This window comes from Oncorhynchus clarkii, chromosome 7, assembly GCF_045791955.1.
Source record: "Oncorhynchus clarkii lewisi isolate Uvic-CL-2024 chromosome 7, UVic_Ocla_1.0, whole genome shotgun sequence".
In the NCBI taxonomy this organism is placed as follows: domain Eukaryota; kingdom Metazoa; phylum Chordata; class Actinopteri; order Salmoniformes; family Salmonidae; genus Oncorhynchus; species Oncorhynchus clarkii.
The window spans coordinates 64776219-64798991 of NC_092153.1; the positions used below are offsets into that span (position 1 = coordinate 64776219).

The 22773-nt window shown below is 40.5% G+C and overlaps 1 protein-coding gene across 2 annotated transcripts; it reads right to left on the bottom strand.

The window, feature by feature from the left end:
- Positions 1–1624: 1624 nt before the first annotated feature.
- Positions 1625–21988, bottom strand: LOC139413677 (sodium- and chloride-dependent GABA transporter 2-like). 2 transcript variants are annotated; one of them, XM_071161337.1, is made up of 14 exons: positions 21802–21988; positions 19145–19279; positions 13535–13675; positions 12215–12305; positions 11850–11982; positions 11473–11607; positions 11109–11212; positions 10492–10616; positions 9957–10069; positions 9723–9860; positions 5131–5233; positions 3418–3518; positions 3114–3284; positions 1625–2848 (listed from the first exon to the last, which is right to left on the bottom strand). In XM_071161337.1, exons 1-14 carry the CDS (start codon positions 21986–21988, stop codon positions 2729–2731), a joined length of 1797 nt encoding a protein of 598 aa, XP_071017438.1. In that variant the 3' UTR covers positions 1625–2728. The 2 variants fall into 2 exon arrangements, with proteins under 2 accessions (XP_071017438.1, XP_071017439.1); XM_071161338.1 differs by having other exon boundaries at positions 2609–2848; positions 3114–3257.
- Between the last annotated feature and the right edge of the window lie 785 nt (positions 21989–22773).

The following is a 22773-nucleotide window of genomic DNA, read 5'->3' on the forward strand; positions in this document are numbered from 1 at the left end:
GAGACAGGTTAAAGAAGGATTTTTATGCCTTGAGACAATTGAGACATGGATTGTAGGTGTGCCATTCAGATGGTGAATTGAACGAAGTACGAAGTATCACATTTATTTATACAGCACATTTCAGACATGGAATGCAAAGTGCTTCACAGAAAAAAAATGTGAACTATGAAAATAAAAACTTAAATATTTAGTACACAAAACTTTTAAAAAACTGAATGACTGTCCAGGACATCAGGGTGGACAACAGTGTCTAATGCAGCCCTTAAATCCAAGAGTACAAGGACAGTGAGCTGTTTGGCATCCGTGTTGGCTCTAAGCTCATTTACCACTTTAACTAAGGCGGTCTCTGTGCTGTGATGGGCATGAAAACCAGATTGGAGTTTTTCAAAAATACAGTTGGCACTTAAAAAAAATAATTTAGCTGTTTGAAAACCCATTTCTCCTGAATTTTAGATTGGAGATTGGCTGAAAATTGTTAAGAGCTGAAGATTCTAGATTACTTTCCTTCAGAAGGGGTTTCACCATAACAGTTTTTAGTGCATTAGGGAAAGTGTCTCTGAACATGTTAATCACTTGATTAACAATAGCGTGCACTTCTTCAGATATGCAATTAAAAACTGTTTTGAAGAAGGTGGTGGGGATAGGATTGAGAAGGCAGGTAGAAGGCTTAAATTGTGATATCACTTTCTTGAGCATGTCAGTGTCAACCAGAGAAAATACATGCGTAGTGTCTTTGCGTGGTAGGCCTGGGCACATACACTTCTCATCAGGTCTTGCTTGACTGATACCCAGCCTAATGTTTTCTCTCTGAAATATGCCTCAAACTCATCACATTTAGATGTGGAGGAAAGTTCACATAGATTTGCGGGTATGGTAGTAGGTGCCAGGCACACCGGTTTGAGTGTGTCAAGAACTGCAACGCTGCTGGATTTTTCACACTCAACAGTTTCCCTTGTGTATCAAGAATGGTCAACCATACAAAGGTCATCCAGCCAACTTAACAACTGTAGGAAGCTTTGGAGTCAATATGGGCCAGCATTCCTGTGGAACGCTTTCAACACCTTGTAGAGTCCACGCCCCAAAAACTTGCACCTGTTCTTAGGGCAAAAGGGGTGCAACTCAATATTAGGAAGGTGTCCCTAATGTTTTGTACACTGTATATACACAATGTCTAAGGTGTACTTGTTGATTTTCTAAAAAATGCATACAAATCTTCCACAGCAGAGTATTTTATCGCAAGACCAACAGTTTACCAAGATAGGTTGTGTCTACACTTGACTTAGATCAGAATACGAAGATAGCATTGAAAAGATGGGTTTAGACGCACAAAAGTTGCTTTGTGGTCTGATTGTGTTCAGATGTGTCTGACCACTTTAGGTGGTCAAGGATGCATTGTCTGCGGATTTCTCCTCTGTCTAGATGCAATAAGGCAACCGAAAGCACATACAGCGGGCAACGTCATCAGCACTCCTCCCACAAGTCTCCATAAAACTTGCGTTTTGGGAAAGAGGCACCTTTTCATTATAACGTTGGATGGAGGAAATAAGTTCCTAGAATGAGGAACGTGTTTGCTGGACTCAAATGCTAGCCAGCTAGCTAATATTTAGAATTTAAAAAAAAAATGTATAGGCTAGTGTTATGCTAACCAGTTTTCAATCCCTTTAGCGTTGCTTGCTAGCTACAGAGGTTAGCTGGCTAGTTAGCTACAGTAGTTAGCTACTGCCATCAGTGGTTGTTCTTGACATATTTTGCCTATTCCACCATTTGTAGAATGCATACTGACATTAGAATATAGCGGGGGAAAAGGGAATCTGGACACGCAGTGGACACGGTAGACAATTAAAATGTAGGTGTATGTAGCTGCACGAACTGTCAAGTCTAGACACGGCCATAAAGACATCAGAAATGGCTTTGGAGTTTACCAGTAGACTGCAATGCATTATCTTTTCGTGACCTTGTGCACAGGGGTTTATTACACTATTGTTTATAATTCGATCCGGAGGCTGGTCATTTTGGTTCTTCAAATAAGAATAGTTCATTACAAAGAGTTCATTAAAGTGTACATGACACTGCAACAAAATTTCCCCATGGGGACAATAAAGTCAGTAAAGTACAGGGTGTAATATTAATTTCCCCGGGAAAATAAAAAGGTAAACGTCAATGTCTTGGATTGATTACCTATTGTATACAGAGTGTACACATACAGATTAAGCCTAGACTTGGACTAAAAAGCATGCTCAATGAAGATTCGCCATTGAAAGTGCTTTTTAGCATAGGACGAGGCTTAGTCTGGGAAACTGGTCAAAAATGTTTAGGTGATCTAGGTGTATCTTATTTATGAATGGTCTACAACTAATTATTTGAATCATATAAGAAAAATATTTTGCAATGATTTTACACATTATGCTACAAATGTTCAGTTAATACAAAATACAAAAATATGAACTATACTGCAATCCAAACACAATACCAATACCTCAAGCACAACTCTGACCAGCTTCAACTATATTATATTAAACTATATTAACTATATTAAACCCACAAAAACCAAAACCCTTACTAAAAAAGTTACAAAAATAGAGTATAATAGAATATAAAGGGACGGTTTCCCAGACACAGATTAAGCCTAGTCCTGGACTAAAAAGCATGGTAAATAATATTTGGTCCAGGACTAGGCTTAATCTCGGTCTGGGAAACCGGCCTGAAAAGTAATAGCAGAACAGTCATTCTATAGATTATTGTTGTAGGTCTTCTCATCTTCAGTAACACGGTCCAGAGCATAGAGACCTGCCATCTCCTTCTTCATCATAGGAAGGTCTTCTGCTGGCCGACAGACTGCCTGGAGGCGCTGGGGAAGCAAAGAGTTCTCAATATAAGTATAATCAATTTGCTGCAAAGGTATTCTTCAAAATCTCAGAATAGCTCAGAAACTGTATGCTAGAGTTAAAAGGCCCAAATGAAAGGTCCCAGCATTTCTGACCAGATTAATTTGATTTTATTTAGCCTTTTTAATTTAAAAACATTTGTTTGTACCTCAATTTAACTTACTTGATGCAATCATTCATACTTTTAAATGTCCCAAGGAAAACGTTCCATCATATAATGTCACTGACCTGCCAGAAAGTCCCTTTGGCCTGGTACAGTTTGTAGACCATGGTGATGGGGATGAGAGAGAGGGAGGACATAGCCAGGATCCAGCCTAGCCCATAGGCCCACCACGGGTACACATAGGTGTTGTTGAACTTCAGAGGGCTGTACTTCAGCAGCGAGAATACAAAGGTTACCTTGAAGAGATTTTTTTTTTTACAGCAATGTTGTTTCATTATTTCTTGACACTGTATTTAAATGGACAGCACAAAATATTGTAAGCATAACTGCTGTGAAAGAATGATAAAAATGCACTGGTCTTAAACTCACGGTGCCAATAGTTGGAGTAATGTAGAGCCAACAGTACTTCAGCAGGGAGGAGGGTCTGTAGCCAATCATATCCTCAATGTTGTCACAGAAGCGTTCAGCACCTTGGACAGAGACAGTTATGTGACAAAATACTCATGAACAGTCCCTTTAAGGATTTTCAATTACTTTGTATCCCTTTTTGTCCATTACAATAACGTCAAATTGTGTAGACATTAATGTTGTAAATGACTATTGTAGCTGGAAACGGCAGATTTTTTATGGAATATCTACATATGCGTACAGAGGCCCATTATCAGCAAACATCACTCCTGTCTTCCAATGGCACGTTGTGTTAGCTAATCCAAGTTTATAATTTTAAAAGCCTAATTGATCATTAGAAAACCCTTTGGCAATTATGTTAGCACAGCTGAAAACTGTTGTTATGATTAAAGAAGCAATAAAACTAGCCTTCTTTAGACTAGTTGAGTATCTGGAGCATCAGCATTTGTGGGTTCAATTACAGGCTCAAAATGGCCAGAAACAAATAACTTTCTTCTGAAACTCATCAGTCTATTCTTTTTCTGAGAAATGAAGGCTATTCCATGCTAGAAATTGCCAAGAAACTGAAGATCTCGTACAACGCTGTGTCCTACTCCCTTCACAGAACAGCGCAAACTGGCTCTAACCAGAGTAGAAAGAGGAGTGGGAGGCCCCCGTGCAAAACTGAGCAAGAGGACAAGTACATTAGAGAGTCTAGTTTGAGAAACAGACACCTCACAAGTCCTCAAAACATCAGTCTCAATGTCAACAGTGAAGAGGTGACTCCGCAATGCTGGCCTTCTAGGCAGAGTTGCAAAGAAAAAGCCATATGTCAGACTGGCCAATAAAAATAAAAGATTAAGATGGGCAAAAGAACACAAACACTGGACAGAGGAAGATTGGAAAAAAGTGTTATGGACAGACAAATCTAAGTTTGGGTGTTCGGATCACAAAGAAGATTATTCATGAGGCGCAGAAAAAATTAAATGATGCTGGAGGAGTGCTTGACACCATCTGTCAAGCATGGTGGAGACAATGTGATGGCCTGGGGGTGCTTTGGTGGTGGTGGTAAAGTGGAAGATTTGTACAGAGTAAAAGGGATCTTGAAAAAGGAAGGCTGCCACTCCATTTTGCAACGCCATGCTATAACCTGTGGACGGCGCTTAATTTGGAGCCAATATCCTCCTCCAACAGAATAACGACCCAAAGCACAGCTCCAAACTATGCACAAACTATTTAGGGAAGAAGCAGTCAGCTGGTATTCTGTCTATAATGGAGTGGCCAGCACAGTCACCGGATCTCAACCCTATTGAGCTGTTGTTGGAGCAGCTTTACCATATAAGAAGTGCCCATCAAGCCAATCCAACTTGTGGGAGGTGCTTCAGGAAGCATGGGGTGAAATCTCTTCAGATTACCTCAACAAATTGACAATTAGAATGCCAAAGATCTGCAAGGCTATAATTGCTGCAAATTGAGGATTCTTTGATGAAAGCAAAGCTTGAAGGACACAATTATTATTTCAATTAAAAATCATTATTTATAACCTTGTCAACACCTTCACTATATTTCCTATTAATTTTGCAACTCATTTCATGTATGTTTTCATGGAAAACAAGGACATTTCTAAGTGACGCCAAACTTTTGAACAGTAGTGTATGTTTGCCCATGATTACATAGTGTAATGTCTATTCTTACCATATATCCATCCAATACTGAGTGACTGGCATATGGAGAGGAGCAGCAGAGTGGCACCACTGCACACATAATGATCAAACAGCTGGATGATGTAGAGGCCACCCTGTGAGAAAATAAAACTTTAATATAAAGTCAAATCAATGTTTACAAATGTAGTTATTGTAATAACCAACCATAAATGCCTTGGATCAAAGTAGCTGAGTAAACTACACTGCATCCATACAGTGCATTCGGAAAGTATTCAGACCCCTTGACTTTTTCCACATTTTGTTACGTTACAGCTTTATTCTAAAATTGATTTAAAAAATGTTACTCAGTACTTTGTTGAAGCACCTTTGGCAGCGATTACAGCCTTGAGACTTCTCGGTATGACGCCATAAGCTTGGCATTACAGCTATTTTCAGGTCTCTTCAGAGATGTTCAATCAGGTTCAAATATGGGCACTGGCTGGACCACTTAAGGACATTCAGAGACTTGTCCCAAAGCCACTCCTGCGTGGTCTTGGCAGTGTGCTTAGGGTCGTTGTCCTGTTGAAAGGTGAACCCTTGCCCCAGTCTGAGGTCCTGAGCACTCTGGAGTAGGTTATGATCAAGGATATCTCTGTACTTTGCTCCGTTCATCTTTCCCTCAATCCTGAGTAGTCTCCCAGTCCCTGCCGCTTAAAAACATCATGCTGACAGTGCCACCACCATGCTTCACCGTAGGGATGCTATCAGGTTTCCTTCACGCTTGGCATTCAGGCTAAAGAGTTCAATCTTGGTTTCATCAGACCAAAGAATCTTGTTTCTCATGGTCTGAGAGTCTTTAGGTGCCTTTTGGCAAACTCCAAGCAGGCTGTCATGTGCCTTTTACTGAGGAGTGGCTCTACCATAAAGGCCTGATTGGTGGAGTGCTGCAGAGATGGTTGTCCTTCTGGAAGGTTTCCTCATCTCTACAGGAGGAACTCTGGAGCTCTGTCAGAGTGACCTCCCTGACCAAGGCCCTTCTCCCCCGATTGCTCAGTTTGCCCAGGCGGCCAGCTCTAGGAAGAGTCTTGGTGGTTCCAATCTTCTTCCATTTAAGAATGATGGAGGCCATGGTGTTCTTGGGGACCTTCAATGCTACCGGCATTTTTTGGTACCCTTCCCCAGATTTGTGCCTCGACACAATCCTTTCTTGGAGTACAGACAATTCCTTCGAGCTCATGGCATGGTTTTTGCTCTGACATGCACTGTCAACTGTGGGACCTTATATAGACAGGTGTGCGCCTTTCCAAATCATGTCCAATCAATTGAATTTACCACAGTTGGCCTCCAATCAAGTTGTAGAAACATCTCAAGGATGATAAATTAAAACAGGATTTTTTTAAATAATTTTTTTATTACACCTTTATTTAACCAGGTAGGCTAGTTGAGAACAAGTTCTCATTTACAACTGCGACCTGGCCAAGAAAAATAAAAGCAGTTCGACACATATAACTACACAGAGTTAAAAATGGAGTAAAACAAACATACAGTCAATAACAGTAGAAAAATAAGTCTATATACAATGTAAGCAAATGAGGTGAGAAAAGGAAGGTAAAGGCAATAAATAGGCCATGGTGGCAAAGTAAATACAATATAGCAAGTAAAACACTGGAATGGTAGATTTGACAGTAGATGAGCGTGCAAAGTAGAAATACTGGGGTGCAAAGGAGCAAAATAAATAAATAAATACAGTAGGGGAAGCAGTAGTTGTTTGGGCTATTTATAGATGGGCTATGTACAGGTGCAGTGATCTGTGAGCTGCTCTGACAGCTGGTGCTTAAAGTAAGTGAGGGAGATAAGTGCTTCCAGTTTCAGAGATTTTTGTAGTTCGTTCCAGTCATTGGCAGCAGAGAACTGGAAGGAGAGGCGGCCAAAGGAGGAATTGGCTTTGGGGGTGACAAGTGAGATATACCTGCTGGAACGCGTGCTACAGGTGGGTGTTGCTATGGTGACCAGCAAGCTGAGATAAGGGGGGACTTTACCTAGCAGGGTCTTGTAGATGACCTGGAGCCAGTGGGTTTGGCGACGAGTATGAAGCGAGGGCCAGCCAACGAGAGCGTACAGGTCGCAGTGGTGGGTAGTATATGGGGCTTTGGTGACAAAACAGATGGCACTGTGATAGACTGCATCCAATTTGTTGAGTAGAGTGTTGGGGGCTATTTTGTAAATGACGTCGCCAAAGTCGAGGATCGGTAAGATGGTCAGTTTTACGAGGGTATGTTTGGCAGCATGAGAGAAGGATGCTTTGTTGCGAAATAGAAAGCCAATTCTAGATTTAACTTTGGATTGGAGATGTTTTATGTGAGCTTGGAAGGAGAGTTTACAGTCTAACCAGACACCTAGGTATTTGTAGTTGTCCACATATTCTAAGTCAGAACCGTCCAGAGTAGTGATGCTGGAAGGGCTGGCAGGTGCAGGCAGCGATCGGTTGAAGAGCTTGCATTTAGTTTTACTTGTATTTAAGAGCAGTTGGAGGCCACAGAAGGAGAGTTGTATGGCATTGAAGCTCATCTGGAGGGTTGTTAACACAGTGTCCAAAGAAGGGCCAGAAGTATACAGAATGGTGTCGTCTGTGTTGAGGTGGATCAGAGACTCACCAGCAGCAAGAGCGACATCATTGATATATACAGAGAAGAAAGTCGGCCCAATAATTGAACCCTGTGGCACCCCCATAGAGACTTCCAGAGGCCCTGACAACAGGCCCTCCGATTTGACACACTGAACTCTGTCGGAGAAGTAGTTGGTGAACCAGGCGAGGCAATCATTTGAGAAACCAAGGCTGTTGAGTCTGCCAATAAGGATGTGGTGATTGACAGAGTCCAAAGCCTTGGCTAGTTTGATGAATACGGCTGCACAGTATTGTTTCTTATCGATGGCGGTTAAGATATCGTTTAGAACCTTGAGTGTGGCTGAGGTGCTCCCATGACCAGCTCTGAAACCATAGCGGAGAAGGTACGGGATGCATCTGAGCTCAATTTTGAGTCTCATAGCAAAGGGTCTGAATACTTATGTTTTTTATTTGTAATAAATTTGCAAAAATGTATAAAAACATGATTTTGCTTTGACATTATGGGCTATTGTGTGTAGATTGACGAGGAAAACAATTAATTTAATCAATTTTAGAATAAGGCTGTAACATATCAAAATGTGGAAAAGGTCAAGGGGTCTGAATACTTTCCAAATGCACTGTATGTCCCCCCATCTTCCAAAACCAAAGTTGCGCCCCTGGACACACCTTCGCCTCACCTTCATTTCTTTGATCACCCCGAATGAATAGCACAACTACGCAGAGAGAAAAGTGCATACAGGGAATTATGTTCCATTTACGCGTGCATGCTTAACTCTGGTACACAGTAAGGTGGGGGTTCTGACCTATGTTTGTGCTGTGTAACTACGTTCTTTACCATCCCACTGGGCACACACTGGTTGAGTCAACGTTATTTCCACGTAATGTCATTGAAATTAGACATTGAATTGACGTCTGTGCCCAGTGGGGTCGTTTTTGAGCTGTAGATATGTATATATGGATAGAGTGGAGTTTTACTCAGCTAAGATAAAAGCTGATACATGCAACCGTTAATTAACAACTATACTGAAAAAATATATAAATGCAACATGTAAAGTGTTGGTCACATTTTTTATGAGCTGAAATAAAAGATAAATTAAATAAATAAAAGACCAGAAATGTTCCATTCGCACAAAAAGTATATTTTTTATTTAACTATTCCTCTCAAATTTTGGCACAAATTTGTTTACATCCCTGTTAGTGGGAATTTCTCCTTTGCCAAAATAATCCATCCAACTGACAGGTATGGCATATGAAGAAGTTGATTATACAGCATGATCATTACACAGGTACACCTTGTGCTGGGGGACAATAAAGGCTACTCAAATGTGCAGTTTTTTCACACAACACAATGCCACAGATGTCTCAAGTTGAGGGAGTGTGCAATTGGCATGCTGACTGCAGGAATGTTGCCAGAGAATTTAATCTTAATTTTTCTACCATAAGCCGCTTCCAACTTAGTTTTAGAGAATTTGGCAGTATATCCAACCGGCCACACAACCACGTGTAACTACGCCAGCCCAGGACCTCTACATCTGGTTTCTTCACCTGTGGGATCATCTGGGGAGGTGTGATGTTGATGAGTACTTATGTCTGTAATAAAGCCCTTTTGTTGGGAAAAACTCATTCTGATTGGCTGGCCTGGCTCCCTAGAGGGGGGACCTGGCTCCCAAGTGGGTGGGCCTATTCCCTCCCAGGCCAACCCATGGCTGCTCCCTGCCCAGTCATGTGAAATCCATAGATAAGGGCCTAATGAATTCATTTAAATTGACAGATTTTCTTCTATGAACTAACTTAGTAAAATCTTTGAAATTGTTGCGTGTTGCGTTTATATTTTTGTTCAGTATATTTTATGATTTAGTTTTTGAAAATTTGCTGCTTAGATCCAACCTTTTATTGACATTCTTTTGAAGTTATTTCACTTACCTCACTATAACACTTCACAATTCATGTTCCTGATATTAAGTGTTCAGTTTTAGAGAACCACCTCTACCTGTGGTCATAGAGCAACAACCTCTCACCTCTGTGATCATGATGAGACCGACCAGGTAGCAGCAGCAGCAGATGAGCAGCAGCAGAAGCTCCCTCCGGTAGCCCTTTCTGATGAGGTTGGGATAGAAGTCCGTTACCGAGGTCATAAGACTCTCAAGGGCGACAAACTGGGGAAAATGAGAGAGAGGGCAAGGTACATAGGAGGGAAAGGTAAAGGGAGGGACACAACAGGGACAGGACACCCAGGTGTGTTGAGCTCTAACCTGGCTATCAACTCCCAACAGGATGATCATGGTGAAGAAGCAGATAGCCCAGAACTGAGGGCAGGGGAGCAGGGACACTGCCTGAGGGTACACTATGAAGACCAGGCCAGGACCTTCAGCAGCACAACAATGAAAAAATTACAGAACATATGTACCCAAATGCAATCTGATTGAATTAATTTAACGAGACATTCTGTTATGCATGTCAAAAAAGTAGATTTCATGAGCTGAGACAGTGCTTCTACCAGACAAGGTATAGATGCAGACAAAATGAAGTTCAGAAGAAAGGTGAAGTAGGCACAGATCTCACTAACTAAAGCAGATGGGCCAGCTCTCTCTGATGATTAAAGTGCAGGCTGAGGACAGGATAGAAAATCAGATACTGTTTGTCTTTAACATAATTTGTCTATCTTCGCATCCCGCTCTCTCAGCCATCCACAATACTGAGCAATTATGTTGTCAGACAGTACTTGGGGTGATCAGTAGGATAATAGGGAGTCATACCATTGTAGATTGATGTCCTTTAAAGACTCACCTGACTCAGCAACCACAGAGATGTCCACACCCTGTTCTCCAGCCATATAACCCAGTATGGAGAAAATGGCGAAACCAGACACAAAGCTGGTCCCACTGTTCAACAAGCACAGGTAGAAGGAATCTCTGCAAGGCACAAAACAAGTTTAACGTATAAAGACACCTTCCTCTTTCACATACACTGTTGGCAAGGGTCTAATAAGATTTAAATACATGTTATTAATGTTCAGGGCGATTGAGGTAGTGTGTCATGAATCCTCCTGGCGTAGGTGAATAAGCAAACTGTTATTATATGCTCTGAAGAGATCTTGACCTGCAGTGTTTGCCAGATGAAACCCTGAAGGCAGCTTGCTGTTGAAACATTACTAAGTGATAAAAAAGGAATGCGTCAGATCCATGAGAGTATGTGGTTTTTCTTTTCCATGCATTCTACTTCTCCAGCCTGCACCTCACCTAACCAGATGTGCTTTTTCCTGTCTCCAGACTGACTGACTAAAGAGATCTTGTGACCATAGCACCTCCTGGTACTGCTAAATAAGCAAACTGTGTGAGATCTTCAATGTGCCAAATTATTATCTCCAATTTTTAATCAAACCCACACACTAGTTGAAGCCTCACTTGTAGCAGTTGTTGTTGTATTTGTTGTAGCTTCCAAGAGAGGTCAGGTAGCCCAGGCATATGGCGTAAGAATAGAATATCTGGGTTCCTGCATCCATCCAAACCTTATTAACGAACAAACAAACAAAGAAGAGGTAAACTGAAGTCATAAACTGAACATGTTTAAGTAGCACAAGGGAAATGTATATCAGTAAGAAGCGAGACTAAACAAGGATTTAGAGGGCCGGTTTCCTGGACACCAATGAAGCATACTCCTGGACTAAGGATGTTCAATGGAAATACTCAATTTAAAGTGTTTTTTTGTTGTCGTCCAGGACTAGTCTTAATCTGTGTCTGGGAAAATTGCCCATACTACAGATAATACCTGTGGATCAGCTAGGCGTGTAACATTGGGATACAAGTAGTAGAATATGCCATCTTTAGCTCCTGGAAGGGTCACTCCTCGGACAAATAGCACCGCTAGCATTACATAGGGGAAGGTGGCCGTGAAGTAGGCTGCCTATGAAATAGTAGTACAGGATTAGTAGAATACAGAAAACACAATATAGCCAAGCATTCCCGGCATCACCATACCAACTATGGGCCCATCATTGCACCAAGTAACTTTAAAGCTACATCAAATAGCTGTCCCTCTGTTTATTTTATGTTTGTTTGTTACCTCTGAATTCAAGATTGATTGAGATTGGGATGATGCATAATTATGAAACTACTGTCTTGGCTAATATATAAAATCAAAATCACCTTCCCTGTAGACCTAACTCCTTTCCAGATACAGAAGTAGCAGATGGCCCAGGACAGCAGAAGACACAGAGCCAGCTCCCATCTAATGCCTCCCAATGACTCAATTCCATCTGACATTCTCAGCACTCGCCGGCTGTAAGGAGAAATAGTTGACACAGCAATACATTTGATCAACAAAATAAAATATATTGTATGTAAATGTATTGTAGTCTATTGTATGCTTATAAGAATCATTTCATAATTCCAATAGTTCCTTTTAAGAAATAAGACAATAGTATCTGATTCATTTATAATTTGAGGAGTCAAGAATCTAATCACGAACGATGCAGTGGGGATAAAAACACAGCATTTATAAATAGACTTACTGCCAAAACTCCACAACGGAAGATGACACATTCAGGAGTGGAACAGTCCAATTGGTGCTGGCATTCTTGGTGCCAAATGTCACACAAAAATCTGAAATACATTCAAGTCTAGTTGAAACAGGTTATAAAGTTGACAGCTTCAAGTGGATATGCAACCTAATAGACAGATCCTCTTAATGTAATTGACTCGAAAGAAATATGAACCCTTAAAATGTTAAACGCTATTTCTTTCAATCTGAGAAAATGTTTTAAAGAGGTCCGATGACAAGGTAAACACTTTCAAATCAAATAAAAGTTTATTTGTCACGCGCCCTGAATACAACAGGTGTAGTAGACCTTACAGTGAAATGCTTACTTACAGGCTCTAACCAATGGTGCGAAAAAAAGAAAGAAAAAAAAAGTGTGTGTGTGTGTAGGTAAGTAAAGAAATAAAACAACAGTAAAAAGACATTTGAAAAAATAGTAGCAAGGCTATATACAGACACCTGTTAGTCAGGCTTATTGAGGTAGTATGTACATGTAGGTATCGTTAAAGAGACTATGCATATATGATGAACAGAGAGTAGCAGCAGCGTAAAAGAGGTGTGTGTGTGTGTGTATGTGTGTGAGAGAGAGAGGGGGGGGGGGGGGTAGAAGATACCAGACAGCTCTTCTCCCCCATTATTCTCACTGTCTTCAGTATTTGTGCAAACTGTCAGAAGATGTTCACGTGAACACACTGATTGCTCATGATCTCCCCTCACTGAACTTCCATGGCTGCAAGCGGTTAGAATTTTTTGTTGTTGATAAGAGTCATTGAATTTCAGTGATGGATGTTACTTGTTAGTAGCACTCTGTGCTTCATTACTGTGGCGGCAGGTAGCCTAGTGGTTGGGCCAGTTGCTAGATCGAATCCCAGAGCTGACAAGGTAAAAATCTGTCTTTCTGCCCCTGAACAAGGCAGTTAATAGGCCGTCATTGTAAATACGAATTTGTTCTTAACTGACTTGCCTAGTTAAATAAAGGTTCAATAAAAAAAAGAGAAAATAACTAGGCTTCAGAGGTAGTTGCTCCTATAAAGATTATCGCAACCCAGCAGCCTCGAATACACCGTTTGATAAAACTGCCACCAAGTCAGGGGATTTGGCCATTTGGGGACCTGTTACATTTGTGTTTTTAATTTCAAGAAATTATTAAATAGATATAGGCCATATAAAGTTGTGTTAAAAATCAGTCAGTGGGGACCCCTCAGCCAGCTGGGGTCTGTTTCAGTTGAAACATATGCACATAGCAGTCCTCCTCTGCACCAAATTTCAGTCAAGTCAACAATATTGTAAATACCTGTGTTCCAAGCATTGTTGCAGTTAGCCCATGGCAGGTCAGCAGTGAAGGATGAGAACAGGTAGAGGAAAGCCCACACCAGAATCACTATGTAGGTCATACATCCATATATAGTGATCACCTGGGCGGCATAGCCCATTCCTGATGAAGACAAGCAAAACATAGCAACATGCTCATAAAAAAACTAACACAATTATTCAAATGACCTTCACTGCAGTTGATTCCCAATGACAGCAGCCCAAAGGCCTGTCCGGCACATAATTGAGTCTTGTCACCTTACTGTCCAAATGCATTGTGTGCAGCCGGCAAAACGTTCATATCCTTTGTAGACCGGTTAGCACCTAAAACATCAGGCGGCATAGGTTTCGATTTCCGTAACTTTATTTCGGACATCCTATAGTTATACTCGTGTCGCGATCAATCAGTTAGCAGGTCGGATATTTCCGAGTTTTCTAGTTCCGACTTGCTCTTGAACGCGGCCTTCAGCCAGGGCATTTTCGTCAGTTCGTGCACACATTTTTTCTCTCGAGGCAAGCCAAAGCGTCGTCACTGGTTACCACAGACGAAGTCTAAACCACGCCCATTTCTAAAATGTATCTTCTTAAAAACCTTAACCACACTGCTAACCTTATGCCTCACCTTAAATTAAGACCAAAAGGCATTTTTTTACGATCTAGCCCCCCAAAACTTGTAGCTGAAGTCTACGCCCCTTGGTCTCTGATTGGTTAACAGAAGGGATTATTCAATTAAGTGTTTGTTGTCGTTTAGCGGAGAAACGAAAAATGTATGCATTTTTTTCACTTGAGATACAGTATACTGCACCAAACATCTTAGTTAGATGTCAAATTGCGTGACTACTCAATAAATCTGTCATTCATTTTTACGTTATGTAAAGGTTATACCACAATTGCCGAATAAAACAATATGAAATCACACATTTACCTGTAGAAATACATTTTTTCCCTGTTGATATTGATATATATAAGCAAATTCATAGTTTCTCATCTTTTGGTTGCTTAGAGACTCGACCCAGTCGTTCATTCTTTATGATCCATACTAGCCATGCACGATAGCAATGTTCTTATCCCTTGCTTGCTGCTAACTAGCCAACGAGCAGCCAGAATACAGAATGAACTGGTAATTGCCGGGTTTGCCTGGCATTGCTAGAAAAGTTTGCGTCCTCGTCAGGACACTCGACACTGTACATTACGACGAAATGGCATTTCATATCAAACACTAAGCTAGAAGCTAGCAAAATATTTTTTGTTGCTAGCAAACCTGCCAATATGACAAGCAAATTCCAATATCAGTTGCTGAAAACATCTGGTCAAACTAGGGTCATCAGATGGCATCTGAGATGCTCCATAAAAAAAATCTCTGCAAAAACAATGCCAGCCAAGTTTTTTCCTCATTGGACCTGCATTTACGATGTATCCAATTTCAGTTTGTGTGGTTGTTGGTTTAGCTTTCTGCAACTTTGTAGCAAGTACCATCTGCATGTATAGGCGCTTATTGCGTCATGATTGCAAGGTGTCCGATATCTTTTCCAACTGTCCAATTATCTGGCATTATACAACGGGTGGGTCTAATCCTGAAACCGCATTCCAGCCAGTGTCTATTTAATGGAAGCCTCTCAAATGTAATCCAGTTAGAATCAGGAATTCCCCAGGGTAGCTGTTTAGGCCCCTTGCTTTTTTTTCTACATTTTTACTAACTACATGCCACTGACTTTGAGTAAAGCCAGAGTGTCTATGTATGCGGATGACTCAACACTATACACGTCAGCTACAACAGCGACTGAAATGACTGCAACACTCAACAAAGAGCTGCAGTTAGTTTCAGAGTGGGTGGCAAGGAATAAATTAGCCCTAAATACGTTGCCAGGCAGTATGGCAATAGAATATTTAGAACAAACAACTGGGTCGTGTCTATAGATACAGAACAAAAAGACTGAACTGGGTTGCGTCTCTAGCAACCAAATCGACAGAACGAACAACAAATTCATCAAAATGATGTTTCTAATGAAAATATGTAAATCATTATTTGAATATGTTGGTAACCGTTGTATAAAAGTGATAATGCACTTGAAGCCAGTGTTTGGAGGATATATTGGCACGGTCTGCCAACAACACCCATGCCAATATATCCTCCAAACACCGGCGTCTCGGACATTATCATTTAATTATTCAACGGTGGGTCTAATCCTGAATGCTGATTTGTTAAAATTGCATTCCAGCCTGTGTCTATTCCACAAGATACCACTGGCTACATCTATGATGTCAATATGCCTATTTACTCTGTTCCATCTGACTGCGCAATCCACTGTCTCATCAGCCCAGCCACAAACACAGGGCTCTCCAGAGGGTGGTGCAGTCTGCCCAATGCCTGCCTTCCCGGACACATACAGCACCCAATGTCACAAAAAGGCCAAAAAGATCATCAAGGACATCAACCACCCGAGCCACTGCCTGTTCACCCTGCTACTATCCAGAAGGCGAGGTCAGTACAGGTGCAAAAAAACTGGGACCGAGAGACTGAAAAACAGCTTCTATCTCAAGGGCATCAGACTGTTAAATAGCCATCACTAGCCATCACTAGCCAGCTACCACCCGGTTACTCAACCCTACAACTTAGAGGCTTCTGCCCTATATACATAGAATGGAAATCACTGGTCACTTTAATAATGGAACACTAGTCAATTGAATAGTGTTTACATACTGCTTTACTCATTTCATATGTATATACTGTATTCTATTCTACTGTATTTTAGTCAATGCCACTCCGACATTGCTCGTCCTAATATTTATATATTGCTTAACATTCTTTTACTTTAGATTTGTGTGTATTATTGTGAATTATTAGATATTACTGCACTGTTGGAGCTAGGAACACAATCATTTCACTGCACCCGCAATAACATCTACTAAATATGTGTATGTGACCAATAACATTTGATTTGATTTAATACAGCGCTGTGTTAGGTTAGGGGTGAGAGAACGGCCTGATGCAACCTGATTGGCTGAACGCAATACACAACATCTTGAATTAGCATTTAGTCGCTGGTGATGGAATATGTTTTTTCATAACGAAAGTAAGCATATTTTCCCATTTTTTTTTCTCTCATTTTCTCACAATATATTTAAGGAGGAAAATGCAGCCTATGCAGCCTGAATGGAGAATGTTTTAGGTATAAACTGGTCCATGAGGGATACAAAACTATTGCCGGCTACATACAATGCATTTGGGCGGTAAAATGACACGACTCAATATCGCCACCTGCCGGCCTTTGGGCTTCCATGATCGATTTAGTCAGATTAAGGTTACCACAGGGCCACATTCATTCTGAAAGTACTGTATGTCTAAGATCCAAATCAATTTATGTTTCAAGTAGCCCTTCCGAAGACTGTGTGACTGATTTGCATTTTTGAACACATTTTTTATTTGTGTGTGTGAGTGTGTGCTTGCTTCAGCTGTGTGATCATGACATCAATTAATGTGGGACTCAGACTCAGTTGGTAAAAGCATGGCTCTAGTAGCAACACCAGGGTCATGAAAGGTAAATTTCCTGCTGCTAAGATGTATGCTATCTCTGTGCAGTTAGACACTTTAGCTAAAAGGATCAGCTAAATGGCATATATTATTATTAATTTAAAAAAGTGAACATTTAATTCAGACAGGGTTTTTCTTTATTTTTACTATTTTCTACATTGTCTAATAATAGTGAAGACATCAAAACTATGAAATAGCACAAATTAAATCATGTAGTAACCAAAAAAGTGTTAAACAAATCCAAATATATTTTATATTTGAGATTCTTCAAATAGCCAGCTTCATACACTCTTGGCATTCTTTCAACCAGCTTCCTGAGGTAGTCACCTGGAATGCAAATCAATTAACAGGTGTGCCTTCTTAAAAGTTCATTTGTGGAATTTCTTTCCTTCTTAATGCGTTTGAGCCAATCGGTTGTGTTGTGACAAGATAGGGGTGGTATACAGAGGATAACCCCATTTGGTAAAAGACCAAGTCCATATTATGGCAAGAACAGCTCAAATAACCAAAGAGAAACAACAGTTCAAAATTAATTTTACTTTAAGACATGAAGGTCAGTCAATACGGAGAATTTCAAGAACTTTTGAACGTTTCTTCAAGTACAGTCGCAAAAACCACCAAGTGCTATGATGAAACTGGCTCTCTTGAGGACTGCCACAGGACAGGAAGACCCAGAGGTACCTCTGCTGCAGAGGATAAGTTCATTAGAGTTACCAGCCTCAGAAATGGCAGCCCAAATAAATGCTTCACAGAGCTCAAGTAACAGACACATCTCAACATCAACTGTTCAGAGGAGACTGTGTGTGAATCGGGCCTTCATAGTCAAATTGCTGCAAATAAACCACTACTAAAGGACACCAATAATAAGAAGAGACTTGCTTGGGCCAGGAAACACGAGCAATGAATATTCGACCGGTGGAAAGTTTTCCTTTCATCTGGAGTCCAAATTGGAGATTTTTGGTTCCAACTGATATGTCCTTGTGAGACGCGGTGTGCGTGAACGGATTATCTCTGCATGTGTATTTCCCTCTGTAAAGCATGGAGGAGGTGGTAATGTGGTGTGGGGGTGCTTTGCTGGTGACACTGTCTGTGATTTATTTAGAATTCAAGGCACACTTAACCAGCGTGGCTACCACAGTATTCTGCAGCGATACCCTCTCCCATCTGGTTTGGGCTCAGTGGGACTATCATTTGTTTTTCAACAGGACAATGACCCAACACACCTCCAGGCTGTGTAAGGGCTATTTTACCAAGAAGGCGAGTGATGGAGTGCTGCATCAGATCACCTGGCCGCCACAATCCCCCTACCTCAACCAAATTGAGATGGTTTGGGATGAGTCGGACCGCAGAGTGAAGGAAAAGCAGTCGACAAGTGCTCAGCATATGTGGTAACTCCTTCAAGATTGTTGGGAAAGCATTCCAGGTGAAGCTGGTTGAGAGAATGCCATGAGTGTGCAAAGCTGTCATCAAGGCAACGGGTGGCTATTTGAGGAATCTCACATTTATAATGTATTTTAATTTGTTTAACACTTTTTTGGTTACTTCATGATTCCATATGTGTTATTTCACAGTTTTGATGTCATCACTATTATTCTACAATGTAGAAAATAGTCCAAATAAAGAAAAACCCTTGAATGAGTAGGTGTTCTAAAACTTTTGAACGGTAATAAATTGGGGCCCTATGTAACTGCACAACAATCTTAATGAATGAAGATCATAAAGCAACTATTTGTTTCGTGTCTCAGCACGAATAAGGAACCACACCTACTCATTCTATTCTAAGTCTCACTCTACTATTCATTGCAAAGTGGTTTATTCTGTTTACTTCATTATGGTTTATACTTTACATAATGATGTACCATAATCTTTCAACTTTACTGTGCTGTACCAAGACCATGCAAGACATCTATCTACATTATGAAATGCAGAAAGCACACAAAGGCTCAGGCTCATCCTACCAGAGAATGTGTCACAATGAAAGCAATGTAACCTACTTGGGCTGCAGCAAAAGCATTTGAAAACATAACTTTTAAGTGCACAGAACTGTACAGCAATATTCACCCTCAAACAGCGGGCAGATTTTCCTCCAGCAGGTGATGCCCCCCTGGCTGGTGTACTGTCCCAGGGCCGTCTCCAGGATGAACAGAGGGATGCCACAGGTCACCAGGTACAAGATGTACGGGATGAAGAACGCACCTACAGTACAGGAAGGAGTCACACATATTAGGACTGCTTGATGTTAATCTATGTTCAAACTTTAACCTTCAGTTAACAATATCTTGTGACAGCTGTTTTGGTTCTGGGTGCTGAGATTAAGTTGACACTGACAGTATGCATAGGTCTTTGTATCTTTCGTCATTATACATCTGAACAAACCAATTTATTTTCATGCCACTTTAAATTTAAATTTGTCCCATGGATCACACCCTCACAATATACCCAGTCTTAGAAATCAAATTCCTGTTGCCTGCGACAGATGACTTTTCAACCTCCATCAATACTGATCGGGTCACACTACTGTGCAAACCAAACACACCCCTGAAAGTGCAGTGTGGAACCCCCTCCCCCCAACAAAAAAATCATCTTTAAATTGTTACCATGCAAGGTGAATTAATGTATACTTACTTATCTCAAAGGAATGGGAATGCGAAACCAGCACAATGACCATGGGGTCAGACGATATGAGTTTTCAGGGGGTTCAACTACAGTATTTGGATGCAGCTTTGTTTCTTTGTGTCGTTTAAAGGAGCTTTATGCTAAACAACAAACCAATCCTTCTCTTTTTTATTTTTGCCTGAACTGACCAGGAATCAAATCAACCATGCATTTGTAAACAAGACAGAGAGACTTGGATAAAATAATAGGATCATTTTATCATATGCTCTCACAACCAAACTTTTTATTAAAAGAGAACAAATTTGGAAACATCAATGTAATGTTATTAGGAGTGGAAAGTGTGTTATACAACATTATATTTTCTAGTATCTATTGTAGAATCACATACAAGTTAAGCATGTAGTATACACTAAGTATACAAAACATTAGGAACACCTTCCTAATATTGAGTTGCACCCCCCTTTTGCCCTCAGAACAGCATCAATTCGTCGGGGTATCGACTACACAATGTGTCGAAAGAGTTCCACAGAGATGCTGACCCATGTTGACTCCAATGATTCCCACAGTCAAGTGTGCTGGATGTCCTTTGGGTGGTGGACTATTCTTGATACACACGGGAAACTGTTGAGTGTAAAAAAAAAAAACAGCATCGTTGCAGTTCCTGACACACTCAACCCGGTGAGCCTGCCGCCTACTACCATACCCTGTTCAAAGGCACTTAAATAAATCGTTTGTCTTGCTCATTCACCCTCTGAATGGAACACATACACAATCCATTTCTCAATTGTCTCAAGGCTTAAAATCCTTCTTTAATTAACCTCTCTCCTCTCCCTCATCTACACTGATTGATGGAATCTTAGCTTTCACCTGGATTCACCTTGTCAGTCTGTCATGCAAAGAGCAGGTGTTCCTGTTTTGTACATTCAGTGTATATTGTAAACTGTACTAATATACACCAAATACATGCAAGATGCAAATAAGTGAACAATATTGAATAAGATCAAAAATGTTTTTGGTTAATTTCATGTTCTCTGATGTGACACTGAATGGTGTTTAGGTACAAAACGTCAAGAAATTTTGCAGGAATTTAAAAAAAAACGGTTGCTTAGTCATGGGAATCAAAAATTAAGACGGAGCTGACCTTAATAACAGTATTCTCGCGAGCCAGAACCAACTCTCGAGCTAGCCAACTGGCTCAATGTAAGAATAGCTGTTATGAGACATTAGATCAATAGCCACATATCTCACAGACTGTACATATTTCAAATGATTACTTATTATTTTTATTACTGACCCATAACTATGAGACGTATTTTGGAAGTTCTAAAGAACATTTTGGAAGTTCTAAAGCATTTTTTTAAAGGGACCTACCCCCCTAAACACCTCTACATTAACATGGATGCTACCATGTAATGAATTAATCATGAATAATGATGAGTGAGAAAGTTACATATGCACAAATATCATACACAAGACATGCTAACCTCTCACCATTACAATAATAAGGGAGGTTAGCACTTTTTTTGGGGGGGGGGGCATGATATTTGTGCGTCTGTAACTTTCTCATTAATCATTATTCACGATCCATACAGCATTATCCGTAATCATGGTAGTATCCACATTAATATAGAAGTGTTTAGAAACATGTTCTATTCTTATTTACAATAAAAAGGACTCCAAAATTATACAAATATATTATTTACCATGAATTTCTATTGGGCACAAAATAATCTGAAACAAAGCCAAAACAAACAGCAAATGCATCTAACATGTTTGTAGAGTCACAAGCTTGACGTAATCATTGCGTGCTAGGAATATGGGACCAAATACTAAACTTTTGACTACTTTAATACACATATAAGTAACTTTTGGTCCCCTAAAATGGTGGGACTATGAACAAAAAGTGCTATAATTTCTAAACGGTTTACCCAATATGAATGAAAATACTCTCAAATTAAAGCTGTCAGTTTGCACTTTAACCTCAAGGTCATTGTATCATTTCAAATCCAAAGTGCTGGAGTGCAGAAACAAACCATTGTCCCAATACTTTTGGAGCTCTCTGTATTTAACCAAAAGACAAAAATAGGACTTTGTTGACTCACCCCCACCGTTCTTGTAACAAAGATAGGGAAATCTCCATATATTTCCAAGTCCAACAATTGCGCCAGCCACAGTTAGAATAAACTCAAATTTGTTCTTCCACTGGCCTCGTTCATTGACCCTCTGTTGGGCAACCTGCATCGGCCCGGGGAGAGTCTCATGCCTGCCTGCCAAGAGAGGACCTGCCATCCTGCAGTGAGTGAAAGAGAGGGTCCGAAGGCGAGTACTACTGGTCGAGTCTGTTGAGTTCCTGCCTGGAGGTCAGTGGTTGGTGCAATTGTCTGCTGCTGCTGGAGCTTTTATGGATAACAGCACTGTCAAGATTCCAGCTGCTTCTGCCTGAAGGGGGACGCAAAAACATGAGGGCTGACAAGTCATTAATTTGCTTGCACGGGATCCAGATATTTGAATGAGAGCTGCACTTTTAGTGTCCAAAAGAATGCCTGCAGGACTGTGATCCTCTCAGCTGGGTTGGGAGAGACTGATGTTTCAGCAGAGCTACACAGAATAACACATTGTACAATTCCAATATAGGATAACTGACTTTCAATTCTTGTTGAAACAGGTTAATTTCCTAATTTATACGGTTTACAACTCTCAGTGACATTAAAGGAATTACAGATAATACTGATATTTTGTATTACATTTAGTGACTTTGATCACTCTGTATAGAAGGAATCATTTTAACAGATTCTGGTCTGGTATACATTCAGAAGAGGGTGCTTATATCTTAGCCTTGGACAACCAGACTATAATAACAAGGCATTGGGCTTATCCTACTACTGTACAAAGTCCTGTGCTCTACAGACATCACAAAGTACCGTGTAGACATCACAAAGACTATGTGTTCTATATTTATGCACATACAGACATAATTAGATCTTTGTATAAGGTTCCTCTATCTTCAAAAGGGACACCCCCCCCCCCCCCCCCAATTTCATATGTATTTCATTTCAGGCAATTGTGCAATGTGT

Excerpts from the sequence above, each read along its gene's own strand:
- LOC139413677 (XM_071161337.1), bottom strand. The coding sequence starts at position 21,988 with ATGGCAGGTCCTCTCTTGGCAGGCAGGCATGAGACTCTCCCCGGGCCG. Across the intron at positions 13,676-19,144 it reads AATCTGCCCGCTGTTTGAGG|GAATGGGCTATGCCGCCCAG; the intron begins GTGAATATTGCT and ends TGTCTTCATCAG. Across the intron at positions 10,617-11,108 it reads TACAACAACAACTGCTACAA|AGATTCCTTCTACCTGTGCT; the intron begins GTGAGGCTTCAA and ends TGTGCCTTGCAG.